Source organism: Fistularia commersonii, chromosome 12 (genome assembly GCF_037954325.1).
Source record: "Fistularia commersonii isolate RoL2024-O1a breed Wild chromosome 12, RoL_Fcom_v1.0, whole genome shotgun sequence".
Taxonomy (NCBI): domain Eukaryota; kingdom Metazoa; phylum Chordata; class Actinopteri; order Syngnathiformes; family Fistulariidae; genus Fistularia; species Fistularia commersonii.
Genome location: NC_141295.1, coordinates 12,399,770 through 12,424,730, shown reverse-complemented (window position 1 = coordinate 12,424,730; position 24,961 = coordinate 12,399,770). Strand labels below are relative to the sequence as shown.

The 24,961-nt window shown below is 44.7% G+C and overlaps 1 protein-coding gene across 2 annotated transcripts in view; it reads left to right on the top strand.

Moving 5' to 3' along the window:
- LOC147228855 (netrin-1) overlaps nucleotides 1-24,961 on the top strand; it is a 57,901-nt gene that overhangs the window by 23,752 nt on the left and 9,188 nt on the right. For both annotated transcript variants that reach the window (XM_086157155.1, XM_086157154.1), the window contains 3 exons: nucleotides 6,298-6,486; nucleotides 14,366-14,515; nucleotides 17,913-17,966. In XM_086157155.1, coding sequence (XP_086013281.1) covers nucleotides 6,298-6,486; nucleotides 14,366-14,515; nucleotides 17,913-17,966 — 393 coding nt within the window. The remainder of the gene's footprint in view (nucleotides 1-6,297; nucleotides 6,487-14,365; nucleotides 14,516-17,912; nucleotides 17,967-24,961) is intronic.

Genomic DNA, 24,961 nt, shown 5'->3' with positions numbered 1-24,961 from the left:
ATAAAGGGAACACTTAAACAGCACAATGTAATTCCAAGTCAATCACACATCTGTGAAATTAAACTGACAACTTAGGAAGCAACACTGATATATTTTGACTTTTTTTTAAGGACATTACATCAAAGTTGGACAAGCCTGTCGTGTGTTTTTCCACTTTAATTTTGAGTGTGACTCCAAATCCAGACCCCCACGGGTTCATAAATTTGATTTCCATTGATCATTTTTGTGTGATTTTGTTGTCAGCACATTCAACTACATGAAAAACAATGTATTTAATAAGAATATTTGATTCATTTAGATCTAGGATGTGTTATTTAGTGTTCCCTTTATTTTCTTACAACTGTTAACACTCTCACACACATCATTAGGACTTGCAAACATTCACTCTGTAACCATATTGAGACACACAACCATTGCCCCCCTTATTCATCCGGGCAATTTTGGGTCTCGGATGAACCTATTGCATGTTTTCGGACTGCAGGAGGAATCTTAAGGAAAGCCTCACAGACGTGGCGAAGAACATCCAAACCCCACACAGAAAGCTGGAATTTCTGGGGGAAAAAAAAAAAAGCTGGAATTGAACCGAGGAACCTTCTTGCTTCTCGTGAGGCGGAAGCGTGAACCGCTGTTCCACAGTTGGATCATAAAGGTAAAGGAACTTTGTTTGGGTTTAAAAGTCTGGAGGCAGCTGCGGCGAGAAGCTGTGGCGACACATAAGTGGAAACAACGAGGATTGACGAAGAGGGCAGCAGTGCAAAGTTAAAAAAGTTTCTACTTTTTTCCAAGCGCTTTGATAGTTTAACCCCCCCCTCCCCCCCCCCTCTCTCTTTCCTCCTCTTCCAGTTTCACTTTGTAATTGGGGAAGTGAAAGTCTGGCAGATCCAACAAATCCAGCCTGTGAATCCGGAGCGAAAGTGGCAGGGATCAGTTGGTTAGGTGTCAAACGGAGGCTGTGACTGTCTTCACACAATTACCGGGTTTAGCTTAAGAACGACGGGCTTAACCTCAACCCCCCCACCCCTTCCCCCCTCATCGCCCCCCCGGCCCTGTGGCTCGGGGTTTTCCTTCTAATTAACGGGAGGAAGGCTGGCCCTGCAGCCGCCGCCGCCGCCAATCTGAGGTCAGTAGATAGAGGCTGGGAACCACTCACAGAAACTAATTAGCCGACGTTCCAAAACACACTGGGTTGTGTGTGTGTGTGTGTGTGTGTGTGTGTCTCCACGCTCCACGCACACACACCCGTCAAACTTCTCTCCCACCCCCACCGGAGGTGCGGGAACCAGCAACAAGATAAATAAGTCCCCCCCCCACCCTGTTAAATTTCGGCCCAACAAAATCTTCCAGGAACGGCGAGATGCAAACGCGGGATCTCGTGTTTTCACATTGATGCGAGAATTTGTTTTTTTGGAAGCGGGCAGGTACTCATTCTTCCACATTGTGCACTGATGGTCACTGACCAAAAAGCCATTTCTGTTTATTATAAAACGGATAATTTGTACCTCATTCCAATGTATTTTTTTTAAAGTAACTTTACATTCCTCCTGGTTAACAAAGACATTACAAAGTCAGCGTTCAATTTCTCCGCACGTCCCAGACAGAGGAATAGAAAAGATGTTTCTTCCCCATCCCACGGTAACAGAATGAAAATATAAAAAAAAAAAAGCAAAGCACAAAGACCTTTACTGGAACATTTACAGGGTAGAACATTAAAAAAAAAATAGCTACAGAGGATTCTGTGTTGGGTGCGTAGTGCAAATTCAGTCAGTAATACCAGCATATCTATATTCATGATGCGAGTCGGTGAGCGTGCGCCAGTGTTTATCACAATACTGACATTTTAAGCTCAGTATCCATGAACGCACACAGAAGTGAAAGGACTTTTGAATTTTATGATTATAAAGAAACAAAATTGTCAAAATACACAGGCAAAAAGTTTAAAAGCTACTCCCAAGTGGATGTTTTAAATCTATATTTAGCAAACTGCAAATCTTTAGCCTTTTTCACAGAGTCGAATGTTAATTTATAATAATGATAACAATATGCTCCCATTCTGCAGTGTAACTAATAATTGTTGAGTTGTTAGAATTATAGAATTATAAAAGTGTCATTTTAATTGTTGAATATGATACATATATATATAAAAAAGTCTTAATTTCATGTCTTGTTGCATTCCCATTCGGTGCCGGTGTTTCACTACAAAACCGTAAGTGAAAGATAACGATATGTAAAAGGCAGAATGCATCTTTTCCCCGATCGAGGCTCACCAGTCGTTTAATTTCTATGTTTTTTTTTTCCCTACAAGCGAGACGAGGCGAGGATCTCACCGGTGAGATTGCACTTCGTTTCAACATTGTTACGTTTAGTTGTGTTCTGCCTTGAAGAAAAAAAATAAAATGCCCCCAGCAGATGCTTTCCTATGCAGCGTAGGATATTTACTGACATCTCCGCCACTGAATGCATGGCGTTTCGTGGAGCCGCGTGATAATTAAAAATACACATTTTCAGGACCACGTTTTACATCGCTTGACATGTCATGTCAGCGAGTTGGGGAGGCTGTTCCTCCTCAGCGAAGAAACACTGCAGAAACTGCTAAATGAAAACACAGTGTTTTGTTGTGCTCCACTTTTGTCTCCGTCAAACTCGGTGGTCTCTTCATCTGACCTTCAATATTTACATGAAATTAACTTCTGCAAAAGCGGGTATTTTGGGGTGAAATATTTTGCAGTTATTAAATATCTTGCGCACTCATGACTCAGATAAGGCCCTCATTACAGATTCAATTGAAAACAGACGGCCGTAGAGGAGACACATGACACGCTTTCGGACAGGAAAGTTCAATGAAGACAGTTCTGGGCGGCTCAAATTTCGTCCCAGGAACTAGCTTCCTCCAGGAGAACTTTTAGCTTTGCATTCGCACAGAAGTAAGGGACCAGGGTAGGGTGCACAGTAGGGGCGTGCACCTCAGGTGCCATGCTCAAAAACAAATCATTGTGAAGTTGCCACATGTTAACCATGGACAATCAGATGGGATTAAATGTCTTATTTCTCTCTGCACTGCTTAGTCACATGAAGACCCACACTATTAGACTTATTTTAGCCCCGGAAACCCCTCAGACCGTGGGCGTCTTTGTCGGTCAATTTCTTGTTGGTTGCAAGAGGACAGTTAGGCAATGACCAAAATATTTTTTTTTTAAAAAAGGCAACAAGTAACTGGAAATGAGCGTGGTTTATGAGCTCAAGCAATCATCTTTAAGCTCCAGTGAAACCATAAGCAGATCCTGACTCGGAGTATGAGCTAACTGAGCTAAAACGGTTCAAGGTCCTAAGTTCCTCTGCTGTCCGAATGCACCGAAAAACGGCCTGATTCCTGAGAACGTTCTAGGATCCGCAAAAAGTTCTAAGAAGACAGAGGCGCTTTTTTTTTTTTTAATCTCTCACATTCATGACTAATGGAAAAAAGTGTGTTAACCTATATTGCAGAAATGATAATCAAATACCTGCATGAATCTCACATTGTTTTTATAACACGCTGCGATGATATAAGCCGCATACAGCCGTATTCTCCTTTCACCCGAGGACAATGTTGTCCGGCGAAGCCGATATCTCGCTCGGTGTCAGCGAGTTTACATTAAGTGCCCTTCGCTCGCTCCCATTGTGCGAGATAACAATCGGGCGAAGCGTGATACCTCTGAGCACAACACGATCCCCAACCTCACACCTTTAAATCCTGTCTTTACAATGAGCGGACACACCTCCCGGGGGGCCCGGCAGCGCCATTCTCACAGGGTCTTCGTTTCTGGGAGGGTATGAGGAGACACAGAGCGGTGTCTGCAGGTCTGGGGCCCGTTCACTGATCCCCTGATACCTGCGAGGCGCGCTCAGAGATAGCTTTCACCGGCCGCCAGCGCCGCTCCGAGCCGGACTCACAGCGAGAGCGGGTTGGACTCGGCTGTCTGGAATTCAAAAGCCGGATTGAAAACCGGCTCAAGTTTTCTCCCCCTCAAACACAGTGACACAGATCATTTGAGGAGCTGTCTAAACACTGGAGGATCCTGTTATCGCGAGGTCCGTGCCCCCTCCCCTCTCCCCGGAGGCGGGAAGGGTAATGTTATTTTTGTCCCACAAAAAATATAAATATACAAAAAATTAAAGTTCCGATACATCCCGCACACACTCTGGTGTTATGGTTTTCTAATGACGATGAAGTAAACAAGTCTTTGCCCTCTTTCTGAATTAATAACATACCACGGCCGAGTATTTAGGTTAGGGACAAATGTAATGACACATTTGAATTATTCCAAAATGTGGATTATACACCGAACACACAACTTCATATACCACTAGTGGTCTCATCTCTTATATTATGAAAAAACAAGACCTATTCTCCTCTGGGTTTAATCTGAGATGTTACATCCTGCCGATAGGGAGCAGATAGAAAAAAAAAAAAAAAAAAAAAGGCTGGCGCGCAAAAACACACACATTCTGAAGTGACGGAGATATAGAAAAACCGAAACACTGTCAACACCAAGACGTGTGTGAGAAAAAAAGAATAATAATTAGGGCTTTGGAGTGGAGAGTTGGAGTCTCAGGGGTGCTAAAATACACACACACACACACAAGCTGGGGGAAGAGGACGGTCACACACATACACAGCAGTGGTGGGCAGAGGTTGGTCCGGGGCGGGTGATGGGGAGCGGCGGTGGATCCCATCCATGTCGCATCCGCCGTGTCGTCCTCAATAATGCATGAGTGTGTCTGCGGCGGCGGTGGCGGCGGCGGGGGCTAATGAAGTTGGGGTACGTCTGCCTCACCCCGCTGCCAGCCAGTCATGAATAAAGATCAGCCGGCTAATTAAACTCAGCCCTGCCATCTGTGCCGCTCATCGGTAAATAAGCGAAGCCGCTGCCCGGGGATCCGCGGGAGCTCCAGGGGCGATGATACAAATGTGTCTCGTGGCCGGTATGAAAGAGGGGGTGGAGGAGGAGGCAGAGGGGGGAGGACGCACGGGATCGGGAAACAAGACGGCGTCGAGTCAAAGCTTGATGATCGAACGAGGGAAGGGAGGAGTCGCCATCCCGTCGTTCGCCATCAGAAATGATGAAGCGGAGGGTTCGGGAACTCAAGGGTTGCTCAGAGCCCAAAGAAAAGTGGGGGGTTGTGAACCGTCAAGCAAACGTCCAATAAGAGCATTTTATTGAAGCCACATATTTTAAGAGATGCAACAACCTGGAAATGAGCTGAAATGACCTTTCCCCTGCCATTTGCTGTGGAATGTGGGGGTGGATTATTGGATGGATCGCGCTACATAGATGAATCCAGTATTTTGGTTCATGACTGGATACATTTTTTTTTAGTCATATAGAGATGAATCCGTTGCTCGACACTATATAGATGAACCCAGAGCTCTAGTAAATAAATGGATAAATCCAGTGTTCTAGTCGATAAATGAATGAATCCATTGTCTTAGAATATGAATGAATTTAATGTTTGTCAATATATGGATGAATCAGCTTTGTAGTGGATAAATGGATGAACCCACTGTTTTAATCAATGAATGGATAAATCCAATTTTTCAGTTACTTTATGAATGAATCCAGTGTTTTAGTCAATAAATGAATGTATCCATTGTTTTAGATGATAGATGAATGATCGATCGATGGCCGATGAACAGATTAATTTAATGAATGGATTAATTTGTTTTAGTCACATAGATGACTCCAATGTTGTAGTTGCCTTATAGATAGATTTGACATTCGGATGAGTTTGTCATCTTCTTTTTATGGATGAATCGCATTTTAGTCACTAGCCTTAATCAATGAATGAATACAATGTTTAGTTCATGAATTTAACCAATGGATGAATATTTTTTAGTCCTATATTAATCTAATGTTCATCCATGAATGGATTCATCCAATGTTAGGTCACTATATAGATGAATTCAATGTAATGATGAATTTGTTCTAGTCATTGCGTGTGTGTGCGCGTGCGTGCGTGCATGAGTGCATGGAATGAAAATCTCTTATACCCTTCCATATACTTTAGTTTCCACAGGACCAAACGAGCTAACCCCAGCTGGGTTTTTACACAGCCCCCTAATAAATAGATAAATACCTAAAGTGTCAAGTAGAAATATTCCTTCCTAATATTTGATTTGAATATTTTAAGCAATAATTGCTAATTAATCAATCATAATTTGGATATTTTTGTTGAATAGTTTGATTTTAACTTCATGCAATTGTCTCATGTGAACGGCCACGAAAACAGTGTAAACACGGATCTATTTTTTGTCCTCCCCAGCTTGCAACTGCAACCTTCACGCCCGGCGCTGTCGTTTCAACATGGAGCTGTACAAGCTGTCGGGGAGGAAGAGCGGCGGCGTCTGCCTCAACTGCCGCCACAACACCGCCGGCCGCCACTGTCACTATTGCAAAGAAGGCTACTACCGGGACTTGTCCAAACCCATCTCGCACAGGAAGGCCTGCAAGGGTACAGTACTCTTTCCTTTATTTTCCCCTCCTGGAAAACATTCCTCTGCATTTCTGTCAGCGCTCTTTTCGGAGGAATCCTCGTACTCGGAGTGTTGTTACAGGCGAATAAATGTTCTATTACTGTCACAACAAAAAGACGTCATTACTCACACAGTCAATGGAGGTATATCTCTGATTATTTAGTTCTGCCATACAACTGTTTTAGATGAATTACAGGAAATGGCTTGTGTGTGTGTGTGTGTGTGTGTGTGGGATGGGGGGACAATCTTTTTGCATTCCTGAACCGTGTGTTGCCCTCATCGCTGTTAGCGGAGATGAGTTGGAGGTCTGCTGGGATTGCGGCGGCGGTACGGGTGGGTGTTCCCTCTATTGACGCAGAGTTATTTGGATTCATTTGAGGGGATGAGGGGGAGGGAGGGGGTGACAGGACAAGCAAAACAAACAGAGCTCGGAGTGTGAAGTGATCCCGACTCATGACAGAACGGAATCAGAAAAAAAAATGGAAGACAAAGCGATAGTCAGGTTTGGGGGGGGGGGTTTGCACACACACACACACACACGAGTGTGTGCACCCCCATGCAGGTGTGCTCACTGTCGGGCTGCATCGCCTGCCATCAGCCGTCGCCGCAGCTAATAAGGGTCAAAGAAAGAGGAGGAGGGTGATTGAAAAGAGAGGGTATGTTTTCTCACTTCTCCTATAGCTGCAGGGAAAGATAACAGCGGTAGAATCCCTGCGCAAACAAGTCCGCAGACACCTCGCCGTCATTTTCAACGGGGGCGGGGTGGGAGACCCGCGATTTTTCTGACGTTCCAGGGCGCACACTCCCGAAGACGGACGCCGGCGAGGAAACACGAGCCACCCCGTTGACAGCCCAAAGCCCCCACCCCACCCCGCTGCTTTCCACTCACCGGGGGAGTAAACATAAACTGACCCAGGGAGTAGCGAAATTTCCACAAGTAGCCTCGTCGAGTTGCAAGCGGCGATACTACCGGCATCCCTTTCGCACAGACAGATTTCATAAACATGGCCGCCACGGACAAAAGCGCGCCCCCCCCCGATCCCTCAACCCCAGCCGCTGGTGAGCACCGACACCTCCCCTGGCTTCGGGCCCATTCTCCTGTCAAGCGGGAATGCAAACACGCATTCATCACGGCGGGGACATTGTGTATCATTAACCCCTATCCCGGCGCTGGAAGCTAATTGTGGAGATTTAACCTTGTTTTTGTTGTCTTAGCGCCCTCCACCCCCCACCGATCCCCCCTCCTCACAGGGCTTTTCTTCGCGGCTCGCTGTAACTTACGTTCACGGGCGCCCGGCTCCTCAAAGCGGATGCTTTAAGGCCCCGGTGGGCTCTTTCACGTAGACTTTTCCTGGAAGAAGAAAAGGACAAGAAAGAAGTCTTGAAGCTTTTTTAACTTTTGCACGTTAAAAAGGATAACCCAAAATAGAAGAGGAAACATGGAAGGGAATTCCCCTTCCCATTCTGCATTCATTCATTCATTCTTTATTATACAGCTCATTCTGCACTCATGGTCGCGCAGGGCGGAGGAGATCACAAAGGGACATATAAAGAAATGTAACCCACCATTCACCCTCTCATCCACATTATAGAAAGACTTCACTCTCTCATTCGCACGTCTGAGGGATTTATGGTGTCAGTCCAAAAACATGCAGGAGATTTAATGGAGATCCTAAATTGGCCTGAACTGTGAATGAGAGGATGAATAGTTGTGTTTTTATAAGAGGGTGAATGGTTGTATGTCTGTCTGATATGGTTAGGGTTAGTGAGTGAATGGTTGTGCGTCTATATGTGAATAGAGGTTTGAAAAAAAATCTGCACTCAAAAAAGTGCTCAGAAAATGAAGATAATTTATTTTAGATATGTAGTACAAAAAACTCAGGTAAGCATCTGAGAAAGAGCCTATGTTTGCTCGAAGCGTCATGCGAGAATAAGTTTTTTTGTACTATACGTAAAATAAATGATTTTTTTGAGCACTTTCACGAGCAGATTATTTTCAAACCTCTGTTCAGCCAAGTTTTCTGATCCAACACCCATCCCTAACTGGCCAGCGGAGGACATGAGTGTTTTTTTCCTTTTTCCATCTCTATATGTGACCTTACAATTGTCTGGTGACCAAAGTGAACCTCTGCCTCTCGCCCAATGACAGCCGGGATAGGCTCCAGCACCTGCACGACCATGAATGTGGAGTTCAAACTATATAGGATATGAATGAATGAATGTTAATAGACCATTAACATTTTCATAGAGCATTTATATGAATGCGTTAGCTGAGATTGATTTGGGTTATCATTCCCTATGCTTGATGTAATATGTTGCTTATCTTAGCCATATTATTGCCGATCTTTATTTAATGTTGAAGGTAGGTATTTGCTGTGCCACCCCCCACCCCCCCACACACACAGCCTTGTCAAGTTATAGGAGTAAATTTAGAATATTTGGCACTAAAGCTTGGACACCAGCATTTTTCATACAAGGTGCTTATTTATAAACACATTACTTTTTTTTTTTTTTTAATGTAATATATATCACAATTTTAGATCAGATTTATGTCGCTGATATTTAAAATGAAGCGTTTTAATTTCATTGTTAATTTTAAAAAAATCTGTCTTGTGCTCCAAGAAAAATCTGATATAATATGCATTATGGGGTTTGTACCTAAATTCTACATCTACTGTTGTAAAACCATCTATAATAATAATTTTTATTATAAGGTGCCTATAAGGCACCTTATTCCATACAGACATTCCACCAGTCCATCCATAAAATTGTCATTAAAAGAAACAATAAAAGGGACAAAGTGGTAAAAATAAAATAAAAAACTAGTAAAACAAAGGGAGTATTTTATATTTTAAATGCATGAATTTTGCATTGCTAACCCACCATATATCCCCCTGCAGAGACGCAGTATCCAGTTACATCAGAAGGTGTTTGAAGCATAGTGTTTCTTGTGTTGGCTGAAACACCATTTGGAAACTTGTAAAGTAGTGTCAGTGTATTCTCGGGAGTTATAACACACACTGTTTTTTTCCCTGGTGTCAATCACCTTTATGTGCCGTCCTGCCAGATTTGCGCAGGTTTAACCACATCATCACTCAGCGCGCTTGAATGGAACTCAAACCACAGAACTAATTTCTCTTCATTTTCCCGCCTCCGGCGTGAGCGATGCTCCAAAGTGACAGCAATTAATAGGTCTGGTTATTTATTGAGTCAGGAGCCGAGCCTTTGGCGGAGAACGGGCGGACGAGGGAGTTTGTTTTTATAGGTGGAACACGATCCGAACCCCGGAGCAAGCTTTCCACAGGAAACGCAGGGGCTTCTTTACGACGGTGTAAGATTCACCTGGTCACGTTCGATTCCAACCTGGTTTTGTAATAGAGCCGGCGTTAAATTAAACCAAGCTTATTTGACCGTAAAGAAAATACAAAATGTCGAGGGTTCAATTCCAGGACCCCAAGCAGTTATACAGTGTAGAACACATTGGGAGGGGTGGCGGAATCAAACCGACAACCTTCCAATCGCCAGTCTTATTTTGAAAACTTCCCCCATTGCGGATTTAATTAAAAACGCCTTGAATATCACGACCCAGAACGTCGGGGTAAATGAAACGGAGCCCTCGCCGCCGACGGATTGAAAACAGGTCCTCGCAACTGACGACTAACATCCGTTATTATTGTATAATAACACGGTTTGCATGAATGACCCTAGAAATGAGGACCGTGGCCTGGCCTTGTCATGTGTCTCCCATTGTCGAGGTTCTCAAGACAGAATAAATACCGCTTTGGCTGTGGGAAATACAGTTTGCCTTTTTAAATGCTATCCGAGGCCGAATTTAATTAAACAGTATTTACAAATGGGATTTTTGACCTGAGAATAATGAAATGTATAAAATAAGTCCTGCGTCTTGACTTAAAACCGCCAGTGTTGTGCAACTTAAAAAAATGGTTGGCACGGCAGGCAAAATACTTCTAAGGATACAGTGTAACAAGTAAACATAGGCAAATGTCACATTTCTAAATAAAAACAATAAGATTGCGTCCAAATTAACTTTGCACTGCATTGAAAACCCATTTGACAAACGAGTCAGAATTTTTATCTTTTTGAAGATTTTGGGATTTCCGAAACCTTTATTTGACTAATCAACTGCAATTCATTTGATCGTTCAAATCGGATTTCCGCTCCAACTCATAACAACAACAGGGACATTAGAATTCAGCACTGACTTTTTCCGACTCGATTAAAAACATCAGTTTTAGACCAGAGACGTGTCAGTCTTGAGCTCCCGTACTTGGGACAAGATCATCACTCATCCAGGCCACTTTCCAAAGAGCAGAGGATCCTGGTCAGATGACACAAACAGCACCACATCATCCACAAAGAGCATATTAACCAATCCTGGATCCCCCTCAATACCCTGGTTGCGCCTGGACATTGTCTGCAATGTTGTGGTGAAGTCGTCGCTCAGCCAAAAGGCGAAACCCTCGATCTACATTCCTTTTGTCACCTGTGACCACGAGACCCAAATCATGGATTCAAGGAGCGGATACTAGTTGCCTTTGCAGGCTTCCCTTTGAGACAGGGTAGGCCAAGCTAGGCCATCTGGAAGGCTCTTGGAGTAGAGCTGCTGCTTCTCAAGCATGCAGAGGAGCCAGATGAGGTGGCTTGGGGGCCAAGATGCCTCCTGGACCTCTCCCTGGTGAGGTGCTCTGGGTAAGTCCCACCAGGAGGAGGCTCCAGGGGAAAACCCAGGACAAGCTGGAAGGACTCTGTCTCTCGACTGGCATGGGAACACCTTGGGATTCACCCGGGAAAGCCGGACCAAGCGGCCCGGGAGGGGAAAATCTGGCAGCTGCCCCCATGACCCCATACCGGATAAGCAGCAGAAGATGGATGGACAGATGGATATGTATGTCTTGAGATTTGCTTCAGCACTGCAAGTCACTATGGCTAAATGATGTTGCATAGATGGAATTCTTTTGCCTCTGCTGCTACGACGCAATCGAAAAGCAGAGTAGCTCGTAGCTATAGTAACGTGAGGGGATTTTTTTTTTACATTTTCATCGTTAGCTTGCAGCAGGCTTACCGCGGGACGCTAGCAAAGATCAGCAAAAAAACCCTACAAACAGCAGCAAGTAGATTCTCGCCAACGCTCGACAGCTCATCAGTTTAAACACATGAACGAGCTGACAGACAAAGAGCCGCCGGGAACAGGCAGCAAAACAACTTTCCCAGAGCGTTAACAAATTCCTCTGACCCTCCTCAGCTGTTTATCGGGCAACGACGACTTCGCCGGTCCTCACAGCGAGACGGGACGGGAATCAAACGACGGATGCTTTGCTCTCTTTTGCAGGCAGAGACTCGGGCAGGGCTGCAAACCCAAAATTGTAATCGAACGCAGACTCGGGCCGCTTGGCTTCTCGCCACCACCCTGTCAAGTTGTCATTTGCTCGCAACGCACGGATCCAATAGCCGGAGCGGAGTTCAGACTTCAAACGGCAGTTTTATGGTTAACTATTGGCCGAGATTAAAATCTCTGACGGCCCGTCTTTGGGAAAAAGACCCTCTCCATTACTCGGAAACATTTTTCATCTTCTCTTAGAGTTTGGAAAAGTGAAAGCACGGGACACGTCTGTCTGACCTTTACGCCGTTGGTTGAAATAACGCCGTCTCGCCTCAAAAAAACGCACTTACAACTCTCGCCGTAAAACTACCGCTTTCTGAACAGAGACAATGCAGATCACAAAGTTCCGCTGAGCCACAAGAGGCGTTACAAGGTGCACACAACCACTTAAGGACTAAGTGGGGACACACTTAACCCCCCCCAAAATATCTTCAGCTAAAAGCTGGGTCATTCAGCCAGAGAATCCATTTGTCATTGGCGCCTATGATGGAGACCCCGCCGCCCGCGATGCTTCTGCTTTCCCCCACCTGCGGACCATGTGCCGCGGCCCTTTGGTTTATTGGCCTCCGACAGGCTCCGCTGCTGTTGCCGCGCAGCAGACACTTAAAAAATATACAACCGCGAGCTCTCTGATGCTCTGAGGAGGGATGCACTTTGCCCTCCTGCGCCTCAAATACCGCCGACACGCTGCTAAAATTTACAGGCCGCAAGAGATGTGCGGTACGGGCCTCTACGCTCATTACAAGGCTTAGAGAGGCAGTTGTATGTCAGTGTGTATTGTTCCCTCCGAGGGAGGAGAGACACAACCGGGCAATGAAAGCAGTGACAGATTGGTACGATAAAAAGCGCTAACAGGTACACGGCACTTCTAAGGGGAGGGGAGGCGCTTTCGGCGAGATAAGAAGTGCGAACTGCACAAGTGGAGGTGGAGGAGATAAGGGCAGCAACAGAAGCCGAATCACGGGAAACAGGCAATAAAGATAAAAAGGAGGGGGAAGGGAGGGAGATAGCGAGGAGGCGAGTCGGGCTGCAGAAATTCAATGTCACCGATAAAGTGATGCCCCTTTACTTGTCTTTTGGGGCTTCTCACATTTATAAATTAATAAAAACATGTTTTTGCAAAGGTCAAAGGTCAGTCACAAGGAGCTGCAAATACCATATGATATTAGCAGGCTACCCTGAGGCTGGTTTTAAGGAGGATATCCCAAAACAAGGTGTTTTCTCACTCTAAGAGCTCGACTTAAATATCAAATAACTTCCATAAATGCTATAGGGGTTCCATAATAGGAGGAATTTGCAAGCATATGTAGTTTGGAGAATAGTTGAATTTCAATGCAACAGAAAAAAAAACTTTTTTTTTTTTTTTAATTTGGGTGTGTGGTTAAAAACAGGCAAAACCACTGAATAGTTCCCCCGCCCCCCCGAAATACACAATTCTTCTTTGCCTTTGAAGGATCCAGGAGTGACAAGTGACACTAAGCAGTAGAGCGAATCTCACGGAAGGGACGACGTCTGAATAAAAAAATGCAAAAAAAAAAAAAAAAAAAAAAAAAGGACGGCGGCACCGAGGCTGAAAATCGACTGAAAATGCTCAGATGTGAAATGTATTAATGGCGGTTTGGTGGAAATTGATTGAGCATCGGGCAACAGACTCGCCAGTCTGCTCTGGATTTGGCTGCCAGGATTTACACTGCACTGCGTGTGTGTGTGTTTCTGTGTGTGTTAGAGACCTCAACCAACTCCTTGCCAGAGCCACTATTGAGCAACCCCTACGCTGAAGGGGGAACTCTTTAACAACTATTAATCAAACGCCGACTTCAAACTCCGCACGTGGTCGCCTGTGAAATGAATTAAAGGTCTCGGACAATTTGGAAAACGATTACATTTCCGAGGCGGCTGTCGTTAGCGGACCCCCCAGGGTGGGAGGAAACAGCGCCGGCCCTCTGGGACGTCCCCCATCTCCCGTCAAAGCAAAAATTAATCAGAAGTAGTCAATTAGCATTATCCTACTATTTATCATCAGAGGAACATGCATCGACAAGAACACACCCACACAAAAACGTGCACAGCAGAGCCGCCCCTCATTTGCAGAGTTGCGCAGAAACGCGCCGATGTAGTTGTGATTCAGGACATGAACGTGTCCCGCTGACATTTAATCACGGGGTTTTACATCTGCATGACAATTAGCTAATTAGCTAAAGCACCCAAGAAATGGGGGGACATAAAGGATGTAATGCTGATGTACTGTTTGACTTGAGTAAGTTCGGTGTGTGTGTGAGTGTGTGCACCTCCACCTGTCTCTCTCCACTCTATTATTGCAGCCATCACTTCTGTTGTTGCTGGTGTGTGCCCACCTGCACCCGCTATAGATAGATGTTTGTGTCTCTCCACATGTGCGTGCGTGTATGTGTGTGTCACCACTCACTGTGCCTCTCTTTCTTCCTGTTTCCTCACAGCATGTGATTGCCATCCCGTGGGCGCTGCTGGCAAAACCTGTAACCAAACCACAGGACAATGTCCCTGTAAAGACGGCGTGACTGGTATCACGTGCAACCGCTGTGCTAAAGGCTACCAGCAGAGCCGCTCGCCCATTGCCCCCTGCATAAGTACGTGGAACCAATCTTTACCCTATCTGTCTCACCGTAGAACACTTCCAGGTCCGATGGGAGGGTCACACAACAGCAGCTAAACGCAACACTAATGTTGTCTTCAGCTCACTGACCAGTAAATCTGCCTGCATAATTAAACACACGAGCATCCGCTGTCTCTTTTAGGGCTGCATGAGAATCTGAGTTGAAACGTCCACACCGGTGTCTTTCATTCAAATATTCCGAGATAAGAACATCTTATTGCACCGTAGAGGATAATCCACGGGTAATCCACTGTGAACGCCTGAACAGCAACCTTACCCCGGCAACCAATCCAGTCCAATAGGATTCTGGTGTGCGAGTCCGGCCCCTACCAGTGCCACCGTAGAGAAGGGTTTACCGAAACGGGCAACTCGAGTGGAGGCGGTGGACCAAAGTGGGCCAATCTCAAGAATCAGCAACAGTTCCAGAGGAAGGTCCTTGGGTGCCCTATGTGTGTTGACACCTAACACAGGAATACGTCCAGTATTTCACATCCTTACAGAGATCAGGCCAAACAAACACTCCCCCAACAGCTTATCTGACACCTAAACATTGAGGCGTGAAAGGCAGCAAACTCGCAGCAGCGCACCTGCCTGCAGCACCGGACCTGCCTGCAGCACCGGCCCGGGATCGCCAGTATAGACGTCAACAAAGAGTACGTGCTCATGCCACTTCTTACAGTTGGAGGTCGGGTGGAGCCACTCTCAAAGCATGGACATCCATGTCTGAGCTGGTCTGCCGCCACAGCAGCAGAGTCGACACCATGTGCATAGCGTCAGCCAGCCCCTGGAAGGGACAATTAGCATAATGGTGGTCCTGCTGCGGGGCTTATCATAGTAGTCTTGGCCGTGGCATTGCGGCTACGGTGGCGGTGAACTCGAGGCCTTCTTGCCAAGAAAAGGGCCAGGACGGAATCCATGGCACTCCCGACCACACTTCCAACCATCCAGACAATGTCACAAACCTCACCCAGAGGCTTCAAATAGGACCTCCATTAGCTGTGCCCAGACTATCCATGGCAATCCATGACTACCTGTGAATTAAGTCATCCCTTTCGCCAGTAGCTATTGTAGGTTTTCCTTCACATTTGCATTTAATTTCGGGCTTTGTCACCAAATTGGCTTCAACAGAAAGTCCATCTTCATTACGGAGGTCTTGCACCCTACAGCTGTAAACTGAGGCATCGATGGCTACAAAGTGTGTACCGCTGATTATGTCAACTTCCTCTGCCAACCCTTGATACTATTTAATATGCAAGGATGGTGAGCATACAAGGGCAGTGTGCAACGGGGCGCTAAATCTTGTGAAGACTAGGAAATGTTAGAGAGGAGAAATGTAGAGTCACCTGAGCCGAGCAGAGCTAGCATTGTCCATTAATTAATTTGGGGACGCGCAGCTCATTGAGAAGAGCCCCGGTGACTACTTCTTGAGGGCGTCGTATTGGACATGTGCCGCAACCATGTGATTACACTCAGTGTCAGCCACGGATGATTTCACTTCTTGAAGCCGCTGGGTTGGTTGGCGACTGCAGGAAGTTTAGGGAAAACCGAGCGCCACTGCCCAAAATGGAAGAAGTAAGAATGGGATGAACCAGCGTGGCATTGAGTCCACGCATCTCCGACTGGAAAACCCGAAGCGACGTGCGTCAAACACCTTAATAGCACCCTAGCCCCGCCCACCAATCCAGTCCAATTCCAATCTGGTGTGTGAGACAACCCATCCCCCACAACCCCAGTGCCGCCACAACTCCTTGTATTCCCTCCAACCCCGTCAGCGCAAAGATCTACACAAATCAACGGGCCCCATAATTTGAACTGGCACCTGATTGGCAGAGTAATGATGGTCTACGGCTGATCAATGCCATGAACAAAGGGAGTTGGCGGTTCAAGGCACTGCTGCGTTGGCAGCCATTGCTTTTCCTTGTCACTGTAGATCAATCCATCTAGGGAAAAAGGCCTCATTATGTCTCCCGAGTTAACAAGAGACATGCATATCGCCCCGCAGAGCCCGATCCACGACGGCCATTAGGCACATAGCGCACGTTCTCGGAGCGGCGGGCAGGTTTGCTCGGTCTCCGGGCCGAAATGTTCTGATCAAAAGACTCGATTCGAAGTCCTCACCCACCCACGGTCGGAACGACCTCTGCTATGCCACTGTTCACGTTTTACCCTCCGACAAAGGGACTCCTCTCGTTGCATGTGTCTTTAATCGCCGCTGTGGTTTCGCCTGGTGTCCTTGTATTCCCCCCCTTTTGCTGCACAACCGCTCTGAAGGGCCCCCTTCTCTCCCCCCCCCAAAAAAAAAACACAATATGTGTTTTATATCTTTCGCCATCCTGGTCCTTTGGAGAGAAGCGGGTCCTGCTTCACACGCGGTTTCTCTCAGCTGTCAACTTCCCAACCACGTGTGAATAATGTGCGAAGGAGGAGTCGAGAGAATAAACCCTTAGGGCATGTAAACTGACGCCAACTCAGTAAGGGTTGCGGAGAAAATGGAAGAGGGGTAGACAGAAGTTCCGTTGATAAAATGAAAATATCAGTATATATTATATCTGCCTATGGGTGGGATCAGAAGCCTAGCCCAGCTGACATTGGGCGAGAGTCCAACCTGGACCAGTCGCCAATCAATCGCAGGGCCACATATAGAGACAACACCCACTCAACCTCTCATTTATGTCATATTATGACAAATAACCCTTTACTCTGTCACTCATACCTCATATAAAGACAAGCAACTATTGTCTTTGGAGGTTCTCCTTGTAGCAACTGGATTTGATTTTCATGTGTCACCTCTCACCTGAGAGGCTTCTTCAGTTCATCAGGGGTTCTTCAGAACTGAAGAATGAGAGGTGAAATGTGAAAATCGAGGCGCTACGAGAAGATTTGGACAGAAAATCGTTCGCCCTCTCGTTCATATATCTGGGAAATCTACAGTTTCCAATTACCCTACTACATGTTTTTGGACTGAAGCCTTCTGGGAAGTGTGAGGCAGAAGTGCTAACCACTGCCTCAACTGAAAACAATTCCACAAAATCTAAATTAAAGGTCACTTAGAAGGGGCTAAAGCTGGGTGATAGTGAATGTGGCTAATATGGGATAAAAGAGGTGTTTGACACAATCTAAGAGATTCCAAGAAAAACTCCCAAGGCGTGCCTTTATCCCTTTTTGGTGAAAAAAAATGCCCTCCCATTAGTAAGATAATTATATTTATTCATCGGAACAGCTCATAAATCAGGGACCACCCAGAATCAAAAGTCCGTCGGGTGACTTTGCCTTCGTGTGTCTGTATCTTTGCGCGCAAGCAAACTTTACGTGGGCCGGAAACTGATCTCTCTTTGTGTGTCTTGTGTCACCTTCTGTCCCCCGCGGAGCAGAGATCCCGATCACTCCCGCCACCACGCCGTCCAGCAGCACGGAGGAGCCCTCGGGTGAGTCCAAGCAGCCATTTCTAAAAGATGCTTTACACGAAAACTTCCACCAAAAAACAAAAAAAAAAAAAAACACAAACACATGTGTGTACGGTTCTCTGTGCCTCATCTGGATGTTTTTTTTTTTTTTGCACAAGTGTGAAATCAGAGCATGTGATAAATTGGATCCCCCGCATCCACCCACCCTCCCTTATTTGGAGTTCATAAATAATAAAAACCCGAAATTAGCAACAGCCCTGGGATGTGCCTTCTTTAATCTCTCACACTTTCACAATTAATCAGTCTAACTGCGGCACAGTGGGGTGTTTGGTGTAGCGTGCGGCGCGGGTTGGGGTGGAAATCGGGGTCTGGAAGTCGGTTTGTTTGATTCTCTGCTCCTCCTTTTCCTGCAGAGGGAAGGAAAAGATGTGAATGTAACAAAATTTAAGATGAGCCCTGTTTAAAGGTGGATTCAATGAGGCTGCGGTTCAACAGTTCAGGAATCGGAGGATGCAAAGTCTTGTGTGCCAGATGGTATCATAATATATCATAATAATAGAGAGGAGCTCTTATGGAGTCCTATCAGAGCAGCTTCAGGCGTAGACTGAGACGCCTGAACGCCACAGGATGTCTTTTCTACCTGTGGCCTTTTCACGGGAAGGAAATCATTCAGTTCCATGTGCTGTTTTAAATGTAATTCACTACAATGTGCAATATATTCGTTATCACATCATGTAATGTCAGATTTTTGTACAATGTGCAATATTTTTTTTAAATTCACCGTCACTAGGATATCATTCTTCCCTTTTCAATTTTGGAGCCATCTGGTACGAGGATTTCCTTTCAGATTACCGAAGTGTATCTTCCTATCTCATATTATTATATGTGACATAATTGTTACCTATCTCATTGGTAACCGCATCCTTTTTTTTTTTTTTTAATAAATAACATTATCAGTCAGATTATGATAAATTAAGCAAACCCCGGGGGAAGATTTTGTGAAACCTTGATTCTAAACAATTGATTTGAAATATTTGGAGTGTCTACAAATCCCGGGTGTGTAATTGTCATATGCTAAAAAAATTCCTAAACACGTTTGAAAAGCAGGTGTTTGGAGCCTATGGCCATAATTGAACCGACGCCTAATAAAGAATAGACTTTTGCTTTTTTTCTTTCTTTTCCCTCTAATGGTGGAAAGAGTTATCTGTAATCTGACATGCAGCAACTTTCCTCCAGTCAGACAGGCAGTTGCAGGAGGTCCTGAGCGTGTGTGTGTGTGTGTGTGTGTGTGTGTGTGTGTGTGTGTGTGTGTGTGTGTGTGTGTTTGTGACAGAGAGAGAGAGAGAAATAGAGAGAGGGGCTCCTGCAGCTGTTTCAGACCCTCTGAGGTCCCTCGGCATTCCCCCAGTCAGATTTGATTGACAGCACAGTCAGAATACCACCGGACCCCGACCCTCCTCCACCTCCTCTCTTTTCTCCCCCCATCCTTCCCTTTGCTCTCTTCCACCTCGGGTCTCCCTCTGTTTCACGCTTTGTCTTTACAAAGCAGCGTGTGTGGTGCTGAACTGGGGTTTCTGGAGTCTTAACCCCCCCCCCCCGGTCAGACTCAAGTCCATTTAGGGGTAAAAAGAAATCACTTTGTCTCATTGAGGGACGACCGGGTTGATGGTGGAAGGACTAGTTTACCAACTCCAGTGCCTGTTGGATTTTTAAAGCTTAAAATAAAGTAAATAAAGATTAAAGATATATCAGCAAGAAAAACAAATGAAAAAAATTACATTTTTTTTTTTGTTGACCTCAAAGTTTCCAACATGGAAAAGTAAATAAAGATTAAAGATAAATCAGAAATACGATTAAAAAAAAAATGTCGACCTCAAAAATTTCCAACATGGAAAAGTAAATGAAGATTAAAGATAAGTCAGAAATAATATTTAAAAAAAAAGGCTGATCTTTCAAATTTCTAACTGGGAAATGTAAATAAAATATTTAGATAAATCAGCGAAAAAACAAACAACATTTTATTGATTTTGCTGAAAAAATATAAACATTTTTTGGTCCTTTATGGGGTGGAAACTCCTTTCAAAAACCCACATTTCGTTTTGAATCCTCAAAAAAACCCTCTTCTTGTAATTGCATTTCTTGAGTATACGATCAAACCAATGCAAACACGACCCAAAGGGGGCCGCCAGTGATTTGCAACTAATCCAATCACGCCGGTGAACTGGTTTGGAAACCTCCGTGCATGAAGCCGGTTCAGCCCCACAGAGGTCCAAATCGAGGAGGTTGCGAGACGGGATAAACATCCGGTGATGGTCACGTAGGAATCCCTCCCCCCCGAGCCTCCTTGGAAGGCCGCAAAGCAAATGCACTCCTGGTATTTGAGCAGCTATGATATCACTCGCTGCGCGATTGCAAACAGATGTGAGCAATGCTTTTCCCACCGCCGGCTCCACCTGCATCAAAGCAAATATTGGTATTAGAAATGCAAGACCTTTCCAGTCTATATGCTGTGAGTGTTAGCGGTAGCGGTGGCTACACTGCAGATAGCTTGTGCAGATTCAGGTAAACATAGCATTCATTCATTCATTCACTCATTGTGTGATTCATTCATTCATTCACTATCTATACTGCTTATCCTGCCCTCAATGGTCGTGGCGTTGCTGCAACCTATCTCAGTCATCCTGGAAGTTAATCACAAGGCCACATATGCAGACATACAATCATTCACTCACTCATTAACAATTTATATAAAAATATCCTTATTTACCATAATTTATTATTACCATAAATTTTGGCATATAAGCCATTATTTTTTTCATACGCTTTGAGAACTGCGGCTTTTACAATGATGCGGCTGATTTATCAATTTTTATAGGGTAATTATGGTAGCTTCTACACCATCACAATGAACAAATGAAAGTTTTGGCAAACCCGCTCGCATTTATGATAATTCTTTAGATCAGCCGTTTTGCGCTTATTCCACACACCCCCATCATGAAAATGACACGCAGAAATGAATTTAATCCGTCTTTCAAATTGAAAGCGATCAGTTTGGTTGTCGAAGAAGGAAAGAGAGTTCAGCATCTGTTCTGAAAATAAAGCATTTGCGTCACGTATCAATAGTTGTAGATGTTACAGTCATTTATTTAATTTAAAGTTTTCAAAAAAGTCTTTCCTGTCACATCTTGCTGCGTAAATATCTCATACTTCAATGGGGACACCTGCGGCTTATTGATAAGTGCGGATTATTTATGTACAATTTCTTTTTTCTTTTAAAAATCATTCAGTGCGCTCTATAGTTGCAGCATATTGTTGCAGTTTTGCATTTGAGTAAAACAACCATTCACTCACTCATTAACACATTATAAAGAAATATCAATATTCACCATTATTTCATATTATACCGCACAGCATATTGTTGCATTTTTGCATTCGAGATATGCAGCAATTCATCCTCTCATTCAAATGTCATGTTTTGCCCAGCATGGCTATATCTTCTAAACTTGCGGCTGGATTTCTGTGATTTTGAAACGTATTGTGCAGAGTCACAATCTATTTAACATATTTCAGCACCAGATGCCAGCTTTTAAGAATTCCGAAGTTATTTACAAATTGGTCCAATCGCTGGGCGATCAACTGGGCAAGATAAACACTTTTGGGCCACTATGGATTTAAGTAATTTTGAAATATATTGTATAGAATCACATCCTGTTCATAAACCGTATACAACGATTCTCGGTGGGATCGAACAGGAGACTTTCTTGCTGCGAGACGGAAGCGCTAACTGTTACTCCAACACAAATATAGCAAAAGAGTCACAATAATATTAGAATTTGCATTTTGAATGCTGTGAAAATGAGAGCGTAGAAGGTGATAAACGAATGAAACAAAGAAAAATAAACGATCATTGTCGGTATAAAAGAAAACCCTGGTGAGACAAGAGATGCCAAGCTGACAGCTGTTAGGCAGGTGCCTCCTCTGGAAGGGGGCGACATCAGTTTAGGGGGATGAAAGGAGGGCGTGGGGGGGGGGACGCAGTGGATATTAATTTGTCTCCCCTCCTTCCGACCCCCTTGACCACACGGGGAGGGCTGGAATGCATGGAGAATACCTCCTGACGGTGCGGCCCAGACAAAACACACATTGTGCAGGCGGGTCACGGATGGTGTGAGTCGACACTCCCACGGGTCGTGACAGAGACGTCTGCGCCGCAACCAAATGTGGAGGAGATTAACCGCCGGTGACCTACGATGGCCGCCCGGGCCTGTCGGAGGGGGAGGGGGGCCGAATGTGAAAGCGGCTAATGATGATGAGGAGAGGCAGAGCCGGAATGACGGTGATGAGGCTCGTAAGGGTGGTGGTGGGGTCGGTTCAATCTTCCCCAAAGCTGGAAGCGATCAGGATCTGTGACGGACCCCTCCTCGGATTTTTCGGGCATGACTTTCTTTCTTCACACGCCCGGCTGACAACTTTGACTTTTACGGCCGCGTCAACGCGGGATTCCATCGCACGCGCTCCATCGGATAGTTACTGTCGATGCAACGCTCACGGGATTCAAAAACACCCGTGGTTTGAGCCTCGGCGGGTTTAGGGGTTGTTTTTTATTTCTTGTTATTGGAGTGGTTATTAGTCCCCTCCCCAAGATGCACACACACACACACTATCCAATATACTACTGCAACCATCTTTGCAAGAATTAAAAGTGCAATACAAATATGTAATCATTTGTAATTCTTTCTTGCTTATTTCATCTAACCTCTGACACATATATTTATATGTATGTATGTATGTATGTATGTTTATATGTATTGTATGTAAGTGTAGATAGATAGATAGATAGATAGATAGATAGATAGATAGATAGATGTTTATATGGTCATATGTTTATATATATATATATATATATATATATATATATATATATATACACATAAATATGTACACATATATGTATCTATATATTTTTTAGGACATTTTATGGGAATTTGTATGTATGCGTATGTATACTGCATATGCACACATATATAATTTAAGGCTTGAAATATATATGTACAGTATATCTATATTTATATACTTTTTTAAGGGTAATGTCCAAATTTTCTGTTGATATCCAAATGCATATACAGTCAAGACCCAAATTATTCATACCCCAACCGTATGAATAATTAGCTGGCTGTATGTTTTTCGATGTATATATATTTTTGGGTCATTTTATGCAAATTTGGGGGTAATTTCCAAGTTTCATATGGAGAAAATGATCTGCCAATGTTTAACATATAACAGTACAAGTGAGTGTGTGTGTGTGCGAGTGTGTGTGTGTATTCTACCCATTTTTTTAAATCTGGATAGAATCCAAAATACAGAACTGATCTAGTATTGGATGACGTCCACAGAGTGAGACGAATCGCTCCTGGCCCTCTCGTGACAACAGACGCCACTTCCTGCGGTCGACGGGAGCAGCTCCGATCAGAAGATCGGCTTTTAGCAGATTGGTTTTAATAGAAAGCGATAAAACTGAGCGAGGGAAGTAGCTGTAAAATTGGCTGACAAATGCCGCTGTTGACCAGCAACAAGATTCTCTGAACACCCACATCCTCACATTCATTCAGCATAAATGAATGAATAATGAAGGTATCCCGGTCATCCAGAGAGGTGGGGTCAGTCAGTCACCAGTACATCACAGGGTTACGTAAAAACAAAGATGCCCGTTCTTATTCACACATCATATAGAGAAATACAGTGTGATGCATTCAAAAGCGAACTGCAAGGTTTTGTTGATATTTGCAAAAAGGCAGTCGAGCCGGCTGTTATTTATCATAAATGAAACCAGATAAAGTGCCAGCCTGCATAAGCACAAAGTGTGTGTGTGTGAATGTGTGTGAGGAGGTGAACACACGCAGAAAATACATTGCATTGCACATATGCATACATTTATAAGATAAGAAAAACAGGTAACGTGTTCCTCAGAGTGTGCAAGTGTGTGTACGTGTGTAATATGCAAACTCATCCTGTGATTGCCCCAAAAAATGCTAAAGCTAAAGCTAAAGGTGCGTGTCAATAAGAAAGACAGGTAATGCGTAACTCAGAGTATGCAAGTATGTGTGTGTGTGTGTGTGTGTGTGTGTGTGTGTGTGTGTGTGTGTGTGTGTGTGTGTGAGGAGGCGAACACACTCATAAAATACATTGCAGTATGCGCATGTGTGTGTTTGTGTGTGTGTGTGTGTGTGTGTGTGTAATATGCAAACACTCCCTGTGATCAAAAATGTGAATAAAGTGAAGGGTGTGTGTCAATAAGAAAAACAGGTAGCGCGTTCCTCAAACAGTGTGTGTGTGTGTATACAATGTGTGTGTGTGAGAAGAGGAGGCAAACACACTCAGAAAATACATTGCATTGCACATATGCATACATATATAAGATAAGAAAAACAGGTAACGTGTGTTCCTCAGAGTGTGCAAGTGTGTGTGTGCATGTCTGTGTGTGTGTGTATGTGAGCGTTCGTGTGTGTGAGGAGGTGAACATCCACATAAAATACATCACAGTGCATGTGTGTGTGTGTGTGTGTGTGTGTGTGTGTTTAACATGCAAACTCTCCCTGTGATTGCATCAAAAAATGTGAATTAAGTGAAAGGTGTGTGTCAATAAGAAAAACAGGTAACACGTTCTTTAGAGTGTGCAAGCGTGTATGTGTGTGTGTGTGTGTGTGTGTGTGTGTGTGTGTGTGTGTGTGTGTGTGTGACCACCCTCAGCATTGGCCCTGCCGCACACTACTGTCCAATGTCTGAGAAGAGAAGCGTCCCCGATGAAAAAACGATTAGCTCGGGGTGGGGGGGGGGGGCGGAGGGTTTGCGCAGCACATTGGAAGGACGGGGGCAAAGGTCCGCCTCTCGGTTACGCACATCCCGGCGCTCTGAAAGACAGAAGACAAAGCGCTGTAGTAACTACATCTACTCGGAACACCCAGGGCAGCGTTTTCGCCGGGCGCTGAGAGGCCGCTCCTGCCGCTCCCCACAAAGGG